The 21,047-nt window shown below is 44.1% G+C and overlaps 2 protein-coding genes across 2 annotated transcripts; one reads left to right on the plus strand and one right to left on the minus strand.

Annotated features, from left to right (window-relative positions):
• The first annotated feature begins 1,296 nt into the window (after positions 1–1,296).
• On the plus strand, positions 1,297–4,132 carry LOC120650080 (pre-mRNA-splicing factor 18-like). The gene is made up of 2 exons (XM_039927100.1): positions 1,297–2,225; positions 3,509–4,132. Exons 1-2 carry the CDS (start codon positions 1,485–1,487, stop codon positions 3,899–3,901), a joined length of 1,134 nt encoding a protein of 377 aa, XP_039783034.1. The 5' UTR covers positions 1,297–1,484; the 3' UTR covers positions 3,902–4,132.
• Positions 4,133–7,966: 3,834 nt separating this feature from the next.
• LOC120650081 (importin-5-like) lies at positions 7,967–17,019 on the minus strand. Its single transcript, XM_039927101.1, has 19 exons — positions 15,455–17,019; positions 14,105–14,209; positions 13,956–14,021; positions 13,722–13,886; positions 13,511–13,585; positions 13,274–13,428; positions 12,846–12,981; positions 12,690–12,759; positions 12,488–12,615; positions 12,333–12,389; positions 11,789–11,974; positions 11,053–11,145; positions 10,770–10,855; positions 10,605–10,671; positions 10,434–10,500; positions 10,216–10,352; positions 9,798–9,889; positions 9,611–9,677; positions 7,967–8,451 (listed from the first exon to the last, which is right to left on the minus strand). Exons 1-19 carry the CDS (start codon positions 16,871–16,873, stop codon positions 8,287–8,289), a joined length of 3,336 nt encoding a protein of 1,111 aa, XP_039783035.1. The 5' UTR covers positions 16,874–17,019; the 3' UTR covers positions 7,967–8,286.
• Positions 17,020–21,047: the final 4,028 nt, after the last annotated feature.

The following is a 21,047-nucleotide window of genomic DNA, read 5'->3' on the forward strand; positions in this document are numbered from 1 at the left end:
GGTCCGGGCGGCCGCCGGCGCTAGGGCCTAGGGGCGACGCCGCGCTGTAGGAGATTTGCGATGCGTCAGATACGAAGCTGAAAGGGTGCGCACGCTTTCTCGGCTTCTCCAATTTTTTTTTTTTTGAGTGCGGCTTCTCCAATTCACGTACGTAGCCTTGATGGCTGTTGTTGGGCTGAGATGGACTCTGGACTGCAGTCCAGACTGCTGCGGCTGATTGGCCAGTGGGGTCATAAAAAATTTTCAGTGGGGTCGTAGCCGGCCAGAACTTGATCGCTATAAAGATTTACGGAAAAATCGTCCGTGTCATCTGACCCCTACGGCTGAACATGCCTTCGCCACTGGTCCAGCGAGTGCTAGGTGGCGGCGGAGACAATCCAGATCAAGTGCGAGCGCATGACCGATCAGGGCTCGCGTGTTGCCGGATGGAATATAGATCAATCTATGATTAGCAACATTACAACAAGGATCATTCTAATGCAAACAAATCTGAATCAACTCATCCAGTTGGAAGAGCGTGCTGATAACGTGTTGTAAAACTAATGATTTCGAGTAGCGTCGCGTTGCCGACAAGAAAAAAACATTCACACAAACACACATATAGGGTGGAGCTCTCTTCTCATTATTTTCTAAATAATACATCTGTACAAAGTTCTTCCCTCTCCTCTCATATATATATATATATATATATATATATATATATATATATATATATATATATATATATATATGGACCTGCGGGGTCAGGGTTTTACTTGGAGCCCAAGTTTTGGTAGAAGCCCGTTCACATCCTACACGGACACGTTTCATAACAGTGGGCACTGGCTAGGTTTAAGATATTCATATTCCTTTTTTTTCCCGCCGAATAGCTGTCTAGCTTTATTATGCCTTTGTTCGCTGCCAGGTTTGTAGTCTTGACTCTTGCTTCAGTGAGTCACGGCAGAAGTGTTAGTAAATTGTGAGTGGAGCGGCGACGACCTGTGAGCCAGTTTTAAACTTGGTCCACGGGGCACGGGGCAGAGTGTGAAATCTCGCTCTCGAATCATATTCGAGAAAACGTGGCTGGCATGGTGGTATCGGCCGGCCCAGTCGCCGGCGACCTTCTTTCGTTGCTTACGCTTTATCGTCGCCGGAGTAGAACTGTAGCCATCAGCCAACGACCGCGACGTCTTTATGGGCCCATCAAGTTAGCCAGTCACATCCAGCCCACGTATTCTGGGCCTAATTCTCGACCAACCAAATTTAGTTGGCCCACCAGCCCAAATTCACTCAACTAATTGCCGGGTCCTTCTGCATCGATTCGCGAGTTCGGGCTCCAGAAGCTTCGCGCGAGAACTCGAGCTCTCCATTGCCGGCGGCCAAATCCAGCACAGAGCCGAACTTTCCAGACCCCGCCCCAATTTCACGTTTCCTTGGCTAACGATCCGACGCGCGGCGCCATCGCGGCCTTCGCCACACGGCCACAGCCACCGCAGGAGCCGGCAATGGATGTCCTGAAGCGCGAGCTGCAGCGGAAGCGCCAGCTCCTGGACGCCGACTTCGGCGGCCGTAAGATCCTCCGGCGCGCCGAGATCGAGGCCCGCGAGCTCCATCTCGTCCGCGAGGCCGAGCGCCAGCGCCTCCTCCAAAAGCAGCTCCGGAATTCCCACCCAGCAGCAGCCTCCTCGCCGCCCGGTTCCTCACCCGGCTGCTCCTCGCCCGCCTCCGCCGCAGCCGACGCGCCGCCGGCGGAGAACGGCTCGAGCGGCCAGGCGAGGGCGCTCCCGAGGGACGAGGTCGTCCGGCGCCTGCGCGTGCTGCGGCAGCCGGTCACGCTCTTCGGCGAGGACGACGCCGCGCGCCTGCGCCGCCTCCACGACGTGCTCGAGGACCCCGCCGCGCTGGCCGACGTCGACGCGGCGGAGATCGGGGAGGGCCAGACCAACGACTTCCTCCGCGACATCCAGGCGCTGCGGGCCAGGGCTGCGGCCGCGACGAAGCCCAAGGCCGGCGCGGAGGCCCAGCGGAGGGAGGGCGACGGCGAGGACAGGGAGGTGCCGTTCGAGGAGCTCTGCGACGAGGATAAGATCGCCGCGTTCTTCAGGAGGCTGATGGGCGAGTGGAGCCAGGAGATGGACGAGATGCCCGAGGCGGAGCAGCGTACGGCCAAAGGGAAGGCTGCGGTGGCCACCTGCAAGCAGTGCGCGCGATACCTCGACCCGCTCTTCAAGCAGTGCAAGAAGAAGGTATGGACCCTGGATGTGGGTTCGTGGTGCTTACGATATCCTGAATGAATGAATGCTTACTCGGCTACTCTGATTATTTGTTGGATGAATTCATTACATTACCAATTCCCTCTGAACTTTGAATGGAATGTTCTGCGTTTCGTTTGCTTTTCACAGTGATGAATATCATCGTAGCTATAAAATAAGTGTAGGAAGCGTGAATGATATCTTTCTGGTGGCTAGCAGATTAAATATGACGTAGTGAAAGAAGGATGGCTTATATTGTTGTTAAGATTGCATATTTACATCAGCTTACATTTAAGATAGTCTTATTTTTAGTAAAAGGATGAAATGGACTCCAAGCTCCATAAGATTTCTGACAAATTTTTGTTTAAATCTGTATTCTTCCTTTTATTCCTTCTATAGAATGAAGATTTTCACAGCAACTGGCAATGGATTTAAGGAATACAATCAGAAGCGGAAGACAGCAGATATGATATATATACTGTTCTTAAACTCATTGGTTTTGATATTATTTATGTTCCTTCTGATGTGTTCAGAGAATTAATCTCTGTAACACATGAATGGATTTGCTTAATAATTCGCTTCTGCCCTTGAATAGGAGGGCGTCATCCTGAATACACAAACACTACATTTGATGATCAGGTTGCAACTTGTGCTTTTAGTAAGCTTGCTACTTGCTAATTCGCTTACAATCTTCCCACTTCCTAGTATTCGCTCTATACCCTCCAAATATCAGTGCAACCAAATTGTATGAGGTTATTTCTAAGGATCTGTAATTATCGCTGCGAGTTATTTTATCAGCAATTTCAAATCACTGTATGCCTAGAATAATGTTTAACTGGAGGTTGCCATATTTAACTGTATGCCTAGAATAATGTTATCTTTTAGTATATCAGATTTTGCAACTGTAACTTGTCTATGCTTGTACTGCAAAAATGTTCGAGTGTTGCCGTGTTGGGCATCCATTTTGAAGTCAAACTATTCAATGATTGGTTTAGAGTTTGCTCTGGGGGTGTTAGCTTATTGCATATCTAAGCAGCAGTGGAATAGTGTTTTTGCTTCCTACGAGTTAGCCAGATAGGTGAATGAGCTTAAACAAACACTGAGGCTATTCTAACTAGAGCACCGTTCTGGCTTCTTCCTTGTCGTCTTCTCGGTGACAGGTAAAACTATGGTATGTGCAGAATCAAAATTTCTAAGTGACTCTAGGGTTTCTTTGATTCGTATGTGCAGAAATCTTGTATGACAAGGCCCATTTATTATTTTGCATCAAATTGCAGGCTCTCCCTCCTGATGTCAGACAAGCATTGCTGGAGGTGGTCAAGTGCTGCATGATACGGGACTATTTGGCTGCAGTGGACAATTATATCAAGCTAGCGATCGGCAATTCGCCATGGCCAATTGGTGTGACCATGGTCGGTATTCATGAGCGTTCTGCCCGCGAGAAGATCTACACAAACAGCGTGGCTCACATCATGAACGACGAGACGACCAGGAAGTACCTGCAGTCCGTGAAGAGGCTCATTACATTCTGCCAGAGGAAATACCCCACAGAGCCATCGAGGTCAGTGGAGTTCAACAGCCTGGCAAATGGTAGCGATTTGCAGTCTCTCCTGGCGGAGCAGAACGGGAAGAATTCAGAAGAAACTCTCCGGTTAGTGGCAGCATCGTAACAGCATGTCAGCATTGGATTAGATTTGTGCTCAGAATTCTGGGCAAAGTTCGATTCTTGTGTGAATGCATTGATTCGGGAACTGCTTAATTCTAAGAACTAGAATTGCATATCCTGTTGTTACTGGACGGTAATAGAGCTTAAATACTATTGTTATTGGACGTTGCAAAGCTGGAACATACATTAGTGATGATAAATTCAAAAGGGCCAGCCAGAGGAATTAGTGATGCTACCAAACAGACTCGAACTATTCATAGGGCTTAGTTTTATTCTAAATTAAACTTCTCTATTGAATTTATAGAAAAATACACATGAAATCATTTTTGCTAGATCCACCATGAAATGCCTTAGCGTGACTTAGGAAAAAAAATTAAAATGACATTACTTTTTAGAAAGGATGATACAGGACGGATTAAAACAAACAAGTAGTGAACAAAGATCGTACACCAAAGATTTCAAAAGATGCAATAGCAAGAAAAATTACAAAAGAAAAGAATAGCGCTTTGGATACGTATCCGACATTTCAAAGCATGGGAAATTCAATTCGATCGAATCTCAACCATACTTTGCTGAGAAGCGTAGTAATCACGAAACTTAACATCAAGTTGTCAACATCGGAGCAACCATACTTCACTAAAGTATGTAGTAATCACAAAACTTAACATCAAATTATCAACACCGGAGTATTGGGGGTTTTGCTGCAGCACTTAACAGCTCTTCAAAGACTTTGCTCTACAAACTATATGAAATCTGATGCACAACTCGTCCGCCGACAGCGAGTGTCATGCAAGATGAGGCCACAGTGTCCAAGGAACAGTGGGTGGAAGCTATTGATTGTCTTGAGAACAACTTGTGTCTTGAATTTGCTGGCCCGATCAAGCAGGTCCTTCATTTATCTGAAGACATAAGTATCCCGATCGTAACGTCACTTATTATGCTGGTTCTGGTCAACAACAATCTGGGCCACTGTATCAAGGATTATCTAAAGCTTGACAATTTGTTAGTGTGCCCAAAACTGAAACTCCTTAGATAAAGAAGTTGGTTACTTGTGCACTGGATCCTAACTCAACTGACAAGAACCGTCTTCTATCAATTTGCTTGACTCTTGTTGATCAACAATGATATAGGGGGTGACATTACATCTGGCTGTCCCCTGAGACTAAGGACCTCTTACTCAAGTTACACATACCCAGTGACGAGAGACTGATTGTTTATCACCCAATCCTGCTTGTGTTGCATGGAAGACTTGTCCTCTATGATAGGATTTACTACATGCAGTTTGTCCATTACATCCGTCCTGTAGAAAAGAAACACAAAATGGAAGTTACTCGGTAAAATAGCACAAGCAGCTCCAGATGTGGTAAAAATTGTCAAGAGTAACCCATTGCTGACATTTATCGACAATCCACCCCAAAATTGCGTGCCAGTAGCTCATCTCCTCAACCAGGCACTCCAGCTCCTCCACTAGGCGCACGCTTCCTTCAATGGGCGCTGCGGCTACTCCAACAAACGCCACGGCTCCTCTAGCAGTGGTGCTCTGGCTCGCCCAGTGGGCGATGTGGTTACTCCAGCAAATGCCACCTCCAGCAGTGTGTGCTCCGGCTGGCCCAACAAACCCTCGAACTCGGACAATGAATATGCATGCTATTGGTAGAAAGATTGTTATTGTTCATAGCAGTGTTTAAAATAGCAGACTAAGGCTTTTAACGGATGATGTTTGTAGAGGCTAAAAAAAACTATAACGAGCTATAACTTAGCTAACTCATTTAGCGGTTCTGTAAATACCATGTGTGGAGAAATTGACGACTCCAACCAACTCTATATGGAAACTCAACTCTTTTTTCAGCACTTAATACAACACATGACCCTTGCACTCTTTATGTAGCTATTATACCATGATACTACTACACTACATGGCAACCTTACAATCTTCTATTTGAGACATCTTATGCCATGATATGACAAGAGGGGAGGTAAGCACCTCCTATTTATAGGACTTCATGGCTCATATAGTTTTGCCATGTGTTCATCTTCTACACTTTTTTTATAAAATATTTAATTTTAGAATTTTTCTCATACTTATCTAACTATATAAATATCTAATTTATAAAGTATTTCATATTTCACCATGAAGCATGGTAACCATGGTTCATATATACTCTCTAATATTCTAAAAGCTTCTCACAATTATGCATTTCTACTAACACCATGTATAAATCTTTGAGTAATTTTGCATATAAACATGAAATCAAGAAAATGTCATATACTAAAGTACGTCTTAGGCTTCATTCTCTTGTTACATCATTGACAAAATACTAAATTTTTTAAATGACAAAGTTCAATACTAAACTAACAATAAATAGATATTAATTATATGATTTAGCTAGCTAAATAAATTTTAATTTAGCAGCTATAGTGGGATATAGCCGGCTATTAGCAGATTTAGTCTTTTAAAATTATGATCTAGCTTTCTCCTCTCCCAAAAACTATAGTTGGCTATTAGAGCCTTGGTTGCCGAAAAGAAGACAAGCATTGCTGGAGGTGGTCAAGTGTTACATGAGACGGAACTATTTGGGTGCAGTGGACAATTATATCAAGCTAGACATTGGCAATTCGCCGTGGCCAATTGGTGTAACCATGGTCGGTATTCATGAGCGATCTGCCCGCGATATCTACACAGTCACGTGGCTCACGTCATGAATGACGAGACGACCAAGAAGTACCTGCAGTCCGTGAAGAGGCTCATAACATTCTGCCAGAGGAGGTACCCCACTGATCCATCGAGGTTAGTGGAGTTCAATAGTCTGGCAAATGGTAGTGATTTGCAGTCTCTCTTGGCGGGGCAGAACGCAAAGAATTCAGTTAGTGGCAGCATCGTGACAGCATGTCAGCATTGAGTCAGATATGTGCTCAGAATTCTAGGCAAGTTCGATTTTTGTGTGAATTCATTGATTCGAGAACTGCTTAATTTTAAGAACCCGAATTTCTAATACGTTGTTACTGGACGTCTGGACCGTATGGAGCTTAAATACTGTTTTTATTGGACGTTGCAAAGCTGGAGAATACATTAATTTCTAATCTTATTTTGCTCGTTTTGGGAAGGCATGTCTTGCTTCTCCAAGAAATCATTCTGTAAAAAATATCGAAATAAATTGGAACTGGATCCACCATAAATATGAACTTCTGAGGTTTCTGAACACAAATTCAAAAGGACCAGCCCGAGGAATTAGTGATGCTGCCGAACACCAGCAAGGCTGGACATTCAGCCAACGCTACCAAAATTCGTAATTAAGCAAACAGACTCGAAATATCCATATTTCAAAATTAGGGCAGGGCAGGAAACGTATTCTCTGTTCTAGTTTTATTCTAAATTAAACTTCTGAGTTTATAGAAAAATGCACATGAAATCATTTTTGCTAGATCCACCATGAAATGTCTTGTTGTGACTTAGGAAAAAAACTAAAATGACATACTACTTTATGGAAAGAATGATTCAGGGATTAAAACAGGGAAAGTAGTGGACAAAGATCGTACACCAAATATTTCAAAAAATACCATAGCAATAAATATTACAAAAGAAAAGAATAACACCTTGGATACGTGTCCATCATTTCAAAGCATGGAAAATTCAATTCGATCCAATCTCAACCATACTTCACCAAGTGCGATAAAATGAACATCAAGTTATCAACAAAAATAAAGAAATAAATCACTGGACTCACATTTTGCTGCAGCACTTAATAGCTCTTCAAAGACTTTACTCTGCGAACTATCACCGCATTCGGCAGGCTGGAGTTGGAGACTAGAGCTGAAGTGGTGTGAGAAAAATACTGTTACCTGGCTGAAGGCTGGAGCTGGAGTGGTATAAGAGGGAATTACTGTAGGGCTGGAGCCCTACCCACCAGCCGAACACGGTGTATATGAAATCTGACACACTCTGTTACACCTACAGACTTTCCTATTCAAGACTAAATCTGTCAACCTGAAATCACTAGGCAAATGTAACATTCTATCCACCCAAAAAGAAGATAGAAAAAGCCTCACTACACCACAAGCACCAAGATGATGACTAAAGAAATATGATGACATCAAAATCAGCTACCAAAATTATTTTTAATTTACAATTCTTTCAATCCACCTAAAATCACTAAGTGAACCAGATATATAGCTTTACAATTTCATCGGCGGTATGGAGATAAACCCAACCACACATTCACTGTGCAACCAATATACACACCTAATGCAAGCCTTGCCCTTCATACAAAATCTAAGGGCACATGTATGCTAAGCAAACGCCGGAACCTTGGCTCAAACGTACATAAAGAGAGCACCAAAATGTAAGCTGTGAAGACCATATGCTTTACAACATTGAGATTATTCTAGCCACTATGATGACAGCACGGACTGTAAAGCAAGCTGTTGTTGTGGTTGCAAAGAAGACCATGTTGAAGCTAATACTGAAGGAGGCAATGTTGTCTGAAGTTGCCTTAGTAGATTAACCATCTTGCTGGAGGTCTGTTCTGTTGCCAGATCTTTCCCCGCACATAAAATCTGCATTTCATATGAAAGAGACCAGGGTAAATAAGTAGTCTTCTAAAGCAATTGAGATCTTGATATATAATGGGCTTAGGTTTTCTGTGGAGCCTGAGAAGCTATGGCCATTTGGACTGGGGTGTGATATTATCGCACTGAGATCGCAGCATCAGCTGAAACTAATAAAACTTGCAGATCTTTTTAGCTTTTTTATTCCAATTTTTTCCAAAGATGTTCACATTATGATGAGGGCAAAAAGCAGATAATATTCCTTTACTTGGTCAAGTCACATTGTAAATTCTTAGTTTCCCAAAATTGTTTTTTTTTAAAAAAAAATAGGACCTCATTCATAGATAGTCAACACAAAACTTTGTTTGCGATGGAGTGAGATAATGCTTTGGTGTAAACTGGAAGCCAGTAACTTCAAATAAAATACAACATAATGTAACCAGGAAAATATTAAAGTTATCAAGTATTCCATTGCAACCAATGAAAGAGAAAACAAGCCTAAGTGTGTAAACTTCATATAACAAGGCTTCAAATAGATGAGGGTAGTGAGAAAAGGTCATACAGAAGTACACCAAACTGACAATCACATTTCAACTTTCAAACCTAGTTAAAATCTACAGGTGATCATCTAACACCTTCATCCAAACTTATGGAACATAGCACCTATCCTGCTCAGGTTTTAACCCAGAGGTTGAATGATTTAACCAGATATTCATTAGTTGGTAATGGAGTCAAATTGACCCATGAAAATCAATAAGCATGTGCTCTAATGTTTGTAACATTCTGATATGTATTACATGCAATTAACATGTATTTCCAAGAGCCCTCATGCTTTCACCATAATCTATCAGTAGTTCTGTACTGCCTTGTATACAATATTGATTAACAAGCACACTTGGAAAGGTCAGATTGGCTGCTTACATAATGTACTCCCTCCGTTTTCAAATATATGACGTCTAGGACAAGCCAGTCTGTTCATATTTGAACTGATTAGCTTGTCCTAAACATCATATATTTAAATATGGAGAGTATGCATAGCAATCCTCTGTGGTGGATCTACAACAGTTCATGAGTTGCAGTTTTTCTAGTATAGACTTTTGAATACACAAGGAGGATATTACAAAGAAAACAAAAGGAAGTCAAGAAAACAAGAAACAGCAAAAGATACCTCTGCGAAAACAGATACAATCTTTGGAAGGTACTGATTATTATGACCCAGAAGCTCCCTCTCGGACCTGTTGATTGCACAAAAGTAGTAGCTGTTAGAAAAATAACATAAAATAAAAATTCATAAGATATGCTATGTCAAGGAAAGCACAATAACTCTGCAGAAATAAATTGTGGCAATCACTTACTTCTCAAGCATTGCACACAGCTGTTCATGGACAAGCTTGGCCTCAATTAAATCATTTTTTAACGGCAGGCAACTTAACCAAGCAGGAATGACCTGTTCAGTGAACCAAGTGATGCATGATCATGAAATTTCATATGGTTCAGAAATTAATGATGCAGCAACAAAACAATCAAATGTGTCACTACTTAAACATTTGCACCAAGAAACGAAGTAATATGCTATAAGACAATAAGACTCAAATGGAGCATGCTGCATACTATTTTCCATGTAAATGCTGGAAGAACCATATGCCTTTCTTCAGAAAAGATGAAAATAACAAACTCTTAAGGATTGTCATGTTCAGGTGAGTATCTTAAATTAAATTCATTTAAGTGGCTGCGAGAAAATAAAAACATATGATTCAGGAAAACATAAGATACCTGAGATGCATCGATGCTATCACGATGAAATTGACATATCTTTCCAAGAGCAGAAACAGCATTGTCATATGCCATCGCGTTATCCAAATCCAGCGCATTAGGATGTTTGATTACATTGTATAATCTGGATAGGGCCTCTGTAGAAATAAACAAGCTCATTAACTTCAGAAGACAAATGACTATAGACAAATCTAATTCACGACAAATTCAACACATACCCCCAGTGTGAGGTCTAAATGCAGAACCGCCAAATTCAGCACAAATGCCAATTCCATAAACTGCAGCCTGGAAACAGAATGTTGAAAAACGGAAAACACACATTCTTAAGAGATGAAGGGCTGTTGTTAACAAATTTTACTGAATTGCGATGTAGAATAAGAAATACAGACCTGCCTCACATCTGGATTTTCACTTGTGCAGGCTTCTAATAGAGAAGGAAGATATGCATCATAATACCTGAGAATCAGATATCACGAAACCATGTAAAATGAACACAACTCAATGATATTTCTCCTCCAACCCAAATGCTCTGCATGGGATCATAAAACCGTTACCTAATTGCTGCTTCACGGCAGTGCTCAGCGACATCATCAAAAATGCATATGGCAATTCTTCTTTCTTCTGATGTTCTATCTTTGCCCTAAATTCACGGAACATTAAAAATGTACATAGAATGTTGAGGTCACCTATCTTTTAACGGCACATTTCCATTTCGTGTGAATATAACCTCCAGAGTACGATAAGAGTTAAACTTGTGACCTAGCACTCAGTGCTATATACTATCCTAACACTAGTGAAACACAAACTTCAAATCCAACAGTTCAACATTTCACTTACCAACATAGGTGTTAAATACATGGAGAGTTCATCGAAAAACGGAAGAAAATAAGTCTTGAATGTTTTAGCAAGAGTGCCTATACAATCACCAACCTGCAGTTACAAAGGTAAAGGTTTTCAAATTATTTCCAATAAAGTTCAGCAATAAGCACTAGCGATTATTTCCCACACAATAAATAGGTTCCAAGTCAATAATGCATCCCCTTTTTATTTACACGTAGGTAATTATCCAACAACAACAACAACAACATAGCCTTTTTTCCCAAGCAAGTTGGGGTAGGCTAGAGATGAAACCCGAAAGAAATAAGTTCAAGGTTCAGGCACATTGATAGCTAGTCTCCAAGCGCTCCTATCCAAAGCTATCTCTTTAGAGATATTCCAATCCTTAAGGTCTCTCTTAACCGACTCATCCCACGTCAGTTTAGGTCTACCTCTACCCCTCTTTACATTATCGACCCGCTCAAAAACCCCATTACGCACCGGCGCCTCAGGAGGCCTTCGTTGGACATGTCCAAACCATCTCAGCCGATGTTGGGTAAGTTTCTCCTCAATTGGTGCCACTCCGACCCTATCCCGAATAACTTCGTTCCGGACTCTATCCCTACGTAGGTAATTATCCATCTATGTAAAACTTACAGTCTTAGTGTGCACACATTTTTGTATCGATCAGAAACATAAGTGGATCTGATATGCTTGTGAGCAAGACTTAGAAACTTCAAGTATTTTAGTAGCTTACTTGGTCAAAAATTTCATCCTCCTGTTCATTTTCTTCTCTAAGTAGTTCCTCTTCTTCAGAATCAAAGTCTTCAGCCTTCGCCCTCGCTGTTCGTTCTATCCTCCTATTAGCACTTGCAACTATAACTTCTTTTACTCCCTCCACTACAGATCTTACTTGATTTTCCTCAAGAAGTGTTCCAGAAACCTGAGTGACCAGCGCATGCGAGAAAATATGATACAAAGCTAAAAGGATTAGTTGATTACAAGAATTAAAAAATATTTGTTTTCTGGTACAGACATAAAAAAACATAGACTTCGGGCCTGATTGGTTGGCTACCAAAATGTTGGCATGCCATATCCAGGTCCGCATGGTAGCATATTCGAATAAGGTGGATCATAAAACCACGTAAAATGAATAGACATGTTAACAAAAGAATGTGAAAACTAGAAAGAGCTAGCTATGTTTTAGGTATGTATATCCCTTCTAAGTTCTCAAGAAAACATGGGCATTTTCTTCAGGGCAAATATCAAATAAACCATCATAATATTACAGTATTACAAACCTGTATGGACTCATTCAATGATTCCAGTATGCTTGCACAAATTTGTGGCTCAGGTTCCTGCGTAGAATTCCAATTTACATGCTTAAATAAAATGGTGTTAACCAACATAACAAAGATCAAGGAGAAGTAATTAGTTTTGAGCATGCTGCACTTACTTTGTGCATGACCTCTACAAGGGCTGGAACTATATAATCAGATAGTTGCTTAAGATAAGACTTATCACGACCTTGAGCTTGACCCTTTTCTATAGCCAATTTTGCTGAACGAAGAAGTTCTGGCATTGCTGTGAAGATCATATAATGTATAATGTTAAGTAGTATACTAAAAAAGCAAATACATAAAAGTGCCATCACATACCTGAAATTGCTGCCTTCCTAACTTCTTCATGAAAATAGAACTTGAGGAGAGGTGCAAGTGTAGTTGTAACCTATACAGATCCAGAGATAGTTGTAGTGCCTCTTTCATTAAAACATAAGCCGAGGAGAAAGGGGAAGGGGTTGAAATAGTAATGACCTGATCAATCCATGGGAAAAATCCTTCCTTGAGCTCATCAGCGTAGCAACACAGCATATTACATGCCGTAGCTTTCTCCTCTAGTAGACTAGTCCGGATGCCAATTCTCTTATCACCCAGTGTAATAGTCTCGACACTGCAATAGGGCAGGTGGTAAGTGAGTTCACATTCCACCATTTAGGTAATTGCTTTTCTATAAGTTTGCTGGTTAGATAAATGTGGTGACCCAAAAAAATTGAATTCAATACAGGACAGCAAACATCGATATCATCATGACGTGGGAAAAATTCTTAAGCTATGCCAATAATCACGCACATCATATTCACCATTTTCATATGGATGTGACCAACAGATGAAATTTATCCAGGATAACAAAACATAACAAAAATCTTAGTATAAAAAAACAAAGAGGAAAAACCTAAACGTACCCCTCGTCGTCAGATTCACCAATTTCATCTTCTGGTCCAGCGGAAGTGACACTCACATCTGGTTTGAGTTGAGCGGACTGGAGCAGAGGGGGCATAACCACACTCATGTATGGTAAGAAATCCTGACCAAGGCATTTACACAGTCTTGCCCATGCCTACAGAGGCGATTAGAAAAATCAAATGTGAAGCTGGATTAAATTGGCAAAGATTGAGAATAAGGTTTCAATTCTAACATACTTGCAGCATGTAACTTGTTATAGGGTCATCAGCCTCCATCTGAGATCCTTGCAGTGTCATGAGAACTTCCATCACCTAAAACAAAAAAGAAATAACAACGTATAAGTTATAGCATTCCTATAATCTATGTTACTTATTTTATTCAACACAAGGCCAAAAAAATAATAATGATGGAAATAGTTTTACAGAAGGGCAACTGGAGAACCCCTACCTGCTTAGCATCATCCTTAAACTTCTGTTTCCCAACTGCCATACCAACTAAACTAATGCATTCCATGGATTTTGCACGCAACATTCTGTTGGATTTATCAGTCGCATTCATAAGAATAGCCTTGAGGTATGGCATTACTGCATCATAATATTTTTGGAAGTGTTCCTGAATAAAAAATATAAAAAAACTGTTAGAAAGAATGCTGACCTGGCTTGAACAGTAATTCAGATATACCTGTGAAGAATCTGCTGCTGATGCTAAAGCAGTTAGAGCAGCCTCTTGCACCATTTGGTTTCCAGTCTACATAAAGAACATATAAGTTTACTCATATCTGATGTCTATAGTATGTACAGTCAATGTGAAAGACTAGCTTCAAGATCCACCTGAAGCAACAATAGAAGTTTCCCAACTATTCCATCTAGGTATGGTGTCAAAATATCCGGTCTACAGTTTTCACTGAAGTTTAGGATAGCTGATGCAGCATGTGCCTGTACTCATAGGAAAACAAAATAAATATTAGAGCATGCCTTGTTGGTTAGCTGATCTCAGATATGGCAAGTCAAATAACAAACATAAGCATGTGGCACCAGCCTCAACCTCAAGCCCTCAACTCTATCATAAACCAACACAGTCGATATACTATAGCACGTCAATCGGAGATTGCTAAATTGAATGACTTGCAAGAATAGTCGAACTACGAACATAAATCCAGAAAACCAGCAAGAGATATCTCCCTGAACTCAAATGGTACAAAAACTGCTGGAAATTCATTCAATTTTACTCCAAAATGTAGTAACTAAAACTTGTAGCATAACAACTAACAGGTGTTCCTATGCATTCATCGGTTCCAAAATGCATGAGGCACATGTTTCTTGTGGTTTATATGCAATCACTAGTTTGTTTGTTTTACGGATTAGTTAGTTGTAACTGCTCAGAGTATTGAGCACATCTTCTGACCATCCATTTATAATATTTTTCTAGCTTTTGAATCGAATATATCTCAGGTATGAGTTCTTTAGAAAATCCAGTAGGCGCTTAATGTGTGTCTTTCTCCTATGAATGTCTTGCGATCAATCCGGTAGGCATAATCATGCAAACATCTCCAAATTTAAGTAAATTACACATGTCATGCACGATACAAAACATTCAGCAAGCACTAAGCATAAATATCTAAGCAGCAATAAACATCTTGGCAACAAATCACTGAAGGAGTTTAAATTATTGAAGAACAAAATGGCCAAAAGGTAACAACTGTTGGGATGCTGGCTCCATAAACAAATTAAGAAGGGTGGGTCCTATTTATATGTTTCAAACCTAAAACATTATGCCCTATCCAATAGTCAAAGAAAAGTCCAAAGTATGGCCAACCTCAAGGCGTCTACATAGTACACACAAACTAAGTGAAAGGATCCAATGATATAGCTAATACACTAACTACAACAATGATACCATACCCATTCTCTAATGTGCATCATGCCATTACCATATCCAAAACAGTAACTAGAAATCACTCACTGTACTCAAAATTAACTTGGCGAACTACACTTCTGTGGATTACCCAAGCACACTAAGGCAACACTAGTTAGAAACTAATAAATCAAGTACTGAACCATAGGCATTAGGCCCCATGGAGCACAGGATCATTAGTGCTTTCAGACAACGCAAAAAAAAGGATATCAAAAGGAACAGTTGCATAAGCAGATCAAACAATAAAGATACAACAATTCACTTGCCTGTACGCGTGGGTTCTGGACATCATCCATTGCTGAAGCTAGTGCAGGTAGCACGACATGGTGCAGCTGATTTTGTAACTCAGGTCCCAGATCCGTTGAAAGTTGCCCAACTGCATTAATTGCTGCCCACCTCACCCGAGGATGAGGATCCTGGAAGGAATTCAGTACCATCCCAACCACCTGCTCCAGATTCTTAATCATCACCTTAGCAGAGCCCTCTGCAATCTGCGCTATGGTCACCAGTGCTGCATGCCGTCTCTTCCAATCTTCAGAGGAGAAAAACGATGGAAGCAACTCAGCTGCAACGGGCAGAATGGTGTTACCGCCAACAGCAATTGCCAACCGGTCCAGACATTCCTGTGCGAAGACATAGCTTCCGGTCTCTCCAGCATCTTCTTCCTCTGGCACAGCGGCATGCCATGCCGGCTCATCCTGGACATCGAGCAGCATAGTCATAAGCACTGCAAAGAGCCGCCCAACGTACCGTGGCAGCTTCCTCATCATCCCAGGCGCACGCTCTCGTGCCTCAGCGAGTGTAACAACAAACTCGACGGCAAGGTGGCGGGTGCCGTCCTCTAATCCCGGGGCCTCGGCAATCTGCAGCATGGAGGCGACCACGTCGGGCAGCTGACGGCGCAGAAACCGCGGCTCTGCACCAGCGAGCTCAATCATCATCTCCAGAGCCTCCTGCGCGGAGCCCTCGTTCCCGCAGTTGAGCGACTCGGCCAGGGCACGCATCATGGCCGGAAGGAGGTCCTGGAATTGGTCGCGGGCCCCAGCGGAGGGAAGGGACTGGATGAGGCTGATGGCCGCATTGAGCCCTGCGACACGGACGTCGGCGGACGAGGGATGGGACAGCGCGGCGAGGAGGAGCCCGTGTAGATTGGGGAAGACGGCGGCGAGGTGAGAGGCCAGCCGGGCCAGGATGTTGAGCGCCGACTCCTGCAGCCCCGGAGGGGAGGACTGGGAGTCGATGGACTTGTACAGAAAGCTGAGCAGGTCGGGCCACGCGTTGGCCGGCAGGAGGTAGGAGGCGAGCTCGGCGACGGCGTCGGAGAGCTTCCTGGAGACGGACCTGGGGAGCGCGGGCGCGGAGGCGGCGGAGAGGAGCAGCGCGCGGAGCGAGGACTGCGTGGCGGGCGACAGCGCTGGGTAGACGAAGGCCTGGGACGACGGGGCAATGAGGCGGCGCAGCAGCACGGCGGCGATGGGCGCGGAGGGGTGCGCCGGGGAGAGCAGCAGGTGCGCGAGGCTCAGCGCGAGCGCGTCCGGGTGGGACCCGCGGAGCGCGTGGAACTGCTGCTCCGCCCGCGACCGCGCCTCGTTGACCGGGGAGGTCAGGTCCGCCAGCAGCGCCGTCAGCGCCGCCGGGTCAGCGCCCAGCACCGCCGCCGCGTCCGCCTCCGCCCGCGGATCCATGGGCACGAGCGGAGCGGCGCGGCGAGGGGAGCGGAGAGGGGGATTTCGGGCGGCCGCGCGGGATTTTTTGGTTTCGGGCGTGGCTTTTGCGGGGAGGGGCGGGGGAATTTTGGGAGGGCGGGCGGAAGTTAGCGGTGAGGCGAAGGGGAGGGAAGGGAAGGGCGGGCGGAGGAGGGAGAGAGGTGGGGCGACGGAGTCGAGACGGCCAGGCCACTGGAGGGTGGTGCCATGCTGGGAGACGGGGCCCAGGGGCCAGGAGCTAGGCGGGGAGTTTGTACCAGTACTGGTCCACTAGAAGTGGGCCCTGGATGGTCATCAAAATCAGAGCACACAGCTCACCCTGCTAATTATGGCATCATATTCTGATTTAGTAGTGGCTTCGCTTTTCCGGTTACTTTCAGACTTTGATTCTCGGGGATAAAACTTCGAAAGGTTTTGGCTACTTGGCTTCAGGCCGTGTTCAGTTCCATTTTTCCAAATTCCAAATTTTTTTTCCGGCACTTGCATGGAGACTTAAATCTAGACGAAATAAAAAACGCATTGCGACTGCTGTCTGTAAATGGCGAGACGAATCTAATGAACCTAATTAGGCTGTAATCAGATGCTAAATTGCTACAGTAATGCTACAGTAAATAACCTCTAATGATGGATTAATTAGGCTTATTAGATTCGTCTCGCGATTTACAGACGAGTACTGTAATTATTTTTGTGATTAGTCTATGTTTAGTACTTCAAATATAGAAAGATGTCTTTTCAAAAAATTTACAGGCCGCAACCAAACACGGCCTCAATTAAAATCTGTACGGCACTTTCTTTTACGGATGCTCCTGTCCTGAATCGTCCACATGAAGCTCAAGATTTCAGATTTAACCAAAAGAAAGTACGGCTCCGTTTGACTAAAAGAAATTTGAAGTAAGCCAGGGTTGTACTCTTTGAGTAGAGAAACCGACGTAGGAGATGCATGTACAAGTACATTTCAAGATTTCAAACAACAATCCACTCTATCCTAGTCGATACCACGATCTGTATTCCAGTACATGTTATGCACACCTAGTCATTCATTACCTTTTTTAAAGAGAAAACACGTATCCTTACATATAAGTATGTATAACTTGCATCCACGCACATCCGCATCTTACGAACGTATCAGAAGGACTAAATTGTATATTTAAGATCGATTAAGTCACTGCGAACTTAATTATTTGACTGCCACATCCGAATGAATAGTTGGATGTAAATGCGATTGCTCGTCGTTGGAGATCGAACCGAGTAGAGAGATTCCACCGTAAGAAACATATGGGGATGTTTGGTTGGTGTCCACCGTCCGCCACAAGCACAGTAATTTCGCCATGCTACAGTGCTAGAGGTGAGGCGGAGAAAACGAGCGCCATGGTGTGGCGGAGTGTGGCCTCGATCCAAGCACCCCCATAATCAATTGTTCGCCATCTTTGCATCATTTAGAAAAAATAACGCATGGCACTTTATTACTCCACTGGCTAAAACTTGTTCGGTCGCGAAAGGGCGGGCGGTTGAGACCTAGTCCGGCCCAGTAGCATCGCGCTCCCAGTAGGTTCTGAGTTCGAATCTCATCAGAAGCGAATTTTCAAGCTGCTGAGAGAAAAAAAAAACTCTCGCTGTGCTCGCCGCAAGTCTTGGCCTTCTCGGGCATGGGCATGGTTCACCTTTTTGTTTTTCTACCGAATCCCGCCAACTGCCGAAATTTCGCTAATTCCGAACGGAAAAAGAATTCAAATTCAAAAAACGAAATTTTGGTGAATTCCGACCGAAATTTCGGTGATTTCGACCGGAAAATAATGTCCGTTGTGATTTTTGTACTGTTTCGCAGGTCAAATGAAAAACTTTTGAATACCAACTTTGTTCAATTTTTCGAGATCTACAACTTTTGTTTTAGGAACTTTTTCATTTGAGCAATGGTTTGAAAGTTATTTAATTATTTTAAAAACTATCAATTAAAAGTCTTGTCATTTCATGTGACAACTTCCATTTTCTCTCTTAGGTCTCAACTAGACTTTTATTATTCTTGTTATTGCGAATATGCCTATTAAATTTCAGGGACATTGGTTGATCCAATTGAAAGTTGTTTTAAATCCAGGACAAACATGATTTGAATTGGTTATCAATTCATGTGACAGTGTTTGAATTTTTTTATTCAATTTGTATAGAGAATTCCTAAAATGCAATTTGTATAGAGCGAGGAGGGGTCTGGAGAAATGCAAGCTGCGTCGGATACTAAAAAGCTATAAATTCTACCTCATTAGACTACAAATAACCTTGTTTTTCAACTAAAATGCAATTTTAGCCTAGCAAATGATTTTAGATTTGAGTGTGTTCTAGTCCTATTTGCTCAGAAGAATACCTAGTTTTTTATCATATTATTTTCGAATTTTTTATAAATATTTTTGAATTTTTAAATTTGAAAACGAAAAATGACGAAAAATACCGGAATTTCACTTCCCGGTAACTAGCGAAAACGAAAAAAATATCGAAATTTCGGCGAAATTCGACCGAAAAGTTGAACCCTGGGCATGGGCCAGAGTTTGGGAAGTTTCTCTACCCGGTTAGCCGGTTAAGCTTCCTCTTAATAAAAAAACAGTGGGGTCCGTTTCACACCCCGGGTAGTTTTTTTTTAAAAAAAACTTGTTCGGTCGAACGAACACTCGACCATTCAGTCGGAAGCATTTCTGAAAACGTTTCACACCCCGGGTAGTTTTTTTAAAAAAAAAAAAACTTGTTCGGTCGAACGAACACTCGACCATTCAGTCTGAAGCATTTCTGAAAACCTAGCAACAGGTTCTGAAACCTGATCGGACAAGTCTGAAGCATTACATTTAAGCGAATTCAATAATCTCATGCAACAGCCTCTTAAAAAAATCTGGCAGCGATCTCAGAAAGTAATAATCTTCGAATCCATCAATTTTTATAAGAAGCAGATCATGAACGCGGAACCCGCAATTTGATCGCGCATAAGAAACCATCAAGGCAGCCGTCACTCATGGCCATGGGGCCCAGACAACTGCCGGCGGCCGGCCTGGCTGGCGCCTGGCTCGCCGCTGCCAACAACGAACGCGCGCTTCATCCCGTAGGGGGCCATCGACGGGAGGCCCCCATCCCCGAGAAACGAACAGACCAGCCCAACTACGTCAGCTCCCAACTCGGGGCGCCGCCGCCGCCGGAGTTTGTTTGGTCGATCTGGGCGTCCATGGCCTTGATGGCCAGTTGGCCACACCCCAGCACCCCCCAGGCGAGGCGACAGCGCAACCTTCCGCCGCGTTTTTCAGCTGCAGAGCACGCGGAAAAAGCGAAGGCAAAAGCAGCTGGTGCATGAAGTAGGAGGCCCGGAACCGCATGGAACGGCAGCGAACGTGCACGACGTCTGGTCGGTCCAGTCCTCGCCCTTTCATTTACTCGTCGCGCATGAGGCAGGCCTGAGTACGTATCCGACTATCCGCCCCGTGCAGCGCAACGTGCCGCGTACTACCCGACGCGGCGCGCTTGATGGGTGGAGGCTGGGATGATGGATCCCGTCGGCCCCGGCTCCGGTCGTGCAAAGGCGCCGCCGCGCGGCTGCCGCGCCGTGTGCAGATGGACGGACGTCCAGGTGCGCAGGACGCGCGACGTTACAGCGAGCGCGCGCGCGCCCCAAGCAAACCGAGAATTCCATGATCACCTTCTAAGGAATCAGGGAGGTCCTCTCCTCTCCTCCCTGGCAGGGCGCGCGGAGGCGATGGCAGCGCCAGGCCCAGGGCCGACGCCACAGCAGCCAGCAGCGCCTCCTCGTATGGGCCTGGGCGGCGACGCGGCCAGCGGGCACGTCCCGGTGGCATCATGTTGTACGGACACCCACCCCGGGGAACCACGCAGCGGCTGCGACAACGATCGCGCGCCGGACCCAGAACGCGCCGCGGCGCGGCGGTCCCCGGTCCCCGCGCGGACAATCGGTGAACAGGCCCTGTCGTCTCCGGGCCACCCGCGCCAGTTCCCAACACGGGGCCGTGGCCGAAGCCCCCACCCCCCAGTGCCCACGCGCGCAGGGCTGCAGTTGCAGGTACGACAGCGCAGCGGCGCACCGGAATTCTGCTGGTATGTGCGGCGAGGGCACCAGCGAAACGCAAGGGCAAACGGCAAACAGCGAAGTCACTGGAAATTAAAATTT

The sequence above is a fragment of the Panicum virgatum genome, chromosome 9K (genome assembly GCF_016808335.1).
Source record: "Panicum virgatum strain AP13 chromosome 9K, P.virgatum_v5, whole genome shotgun sequence".
NCBI lineage: Eukaryota > Viridiplantae > Streptophyta > Magnoliopsida > Poales > Poaceae > Panicum > Panicum virgatum.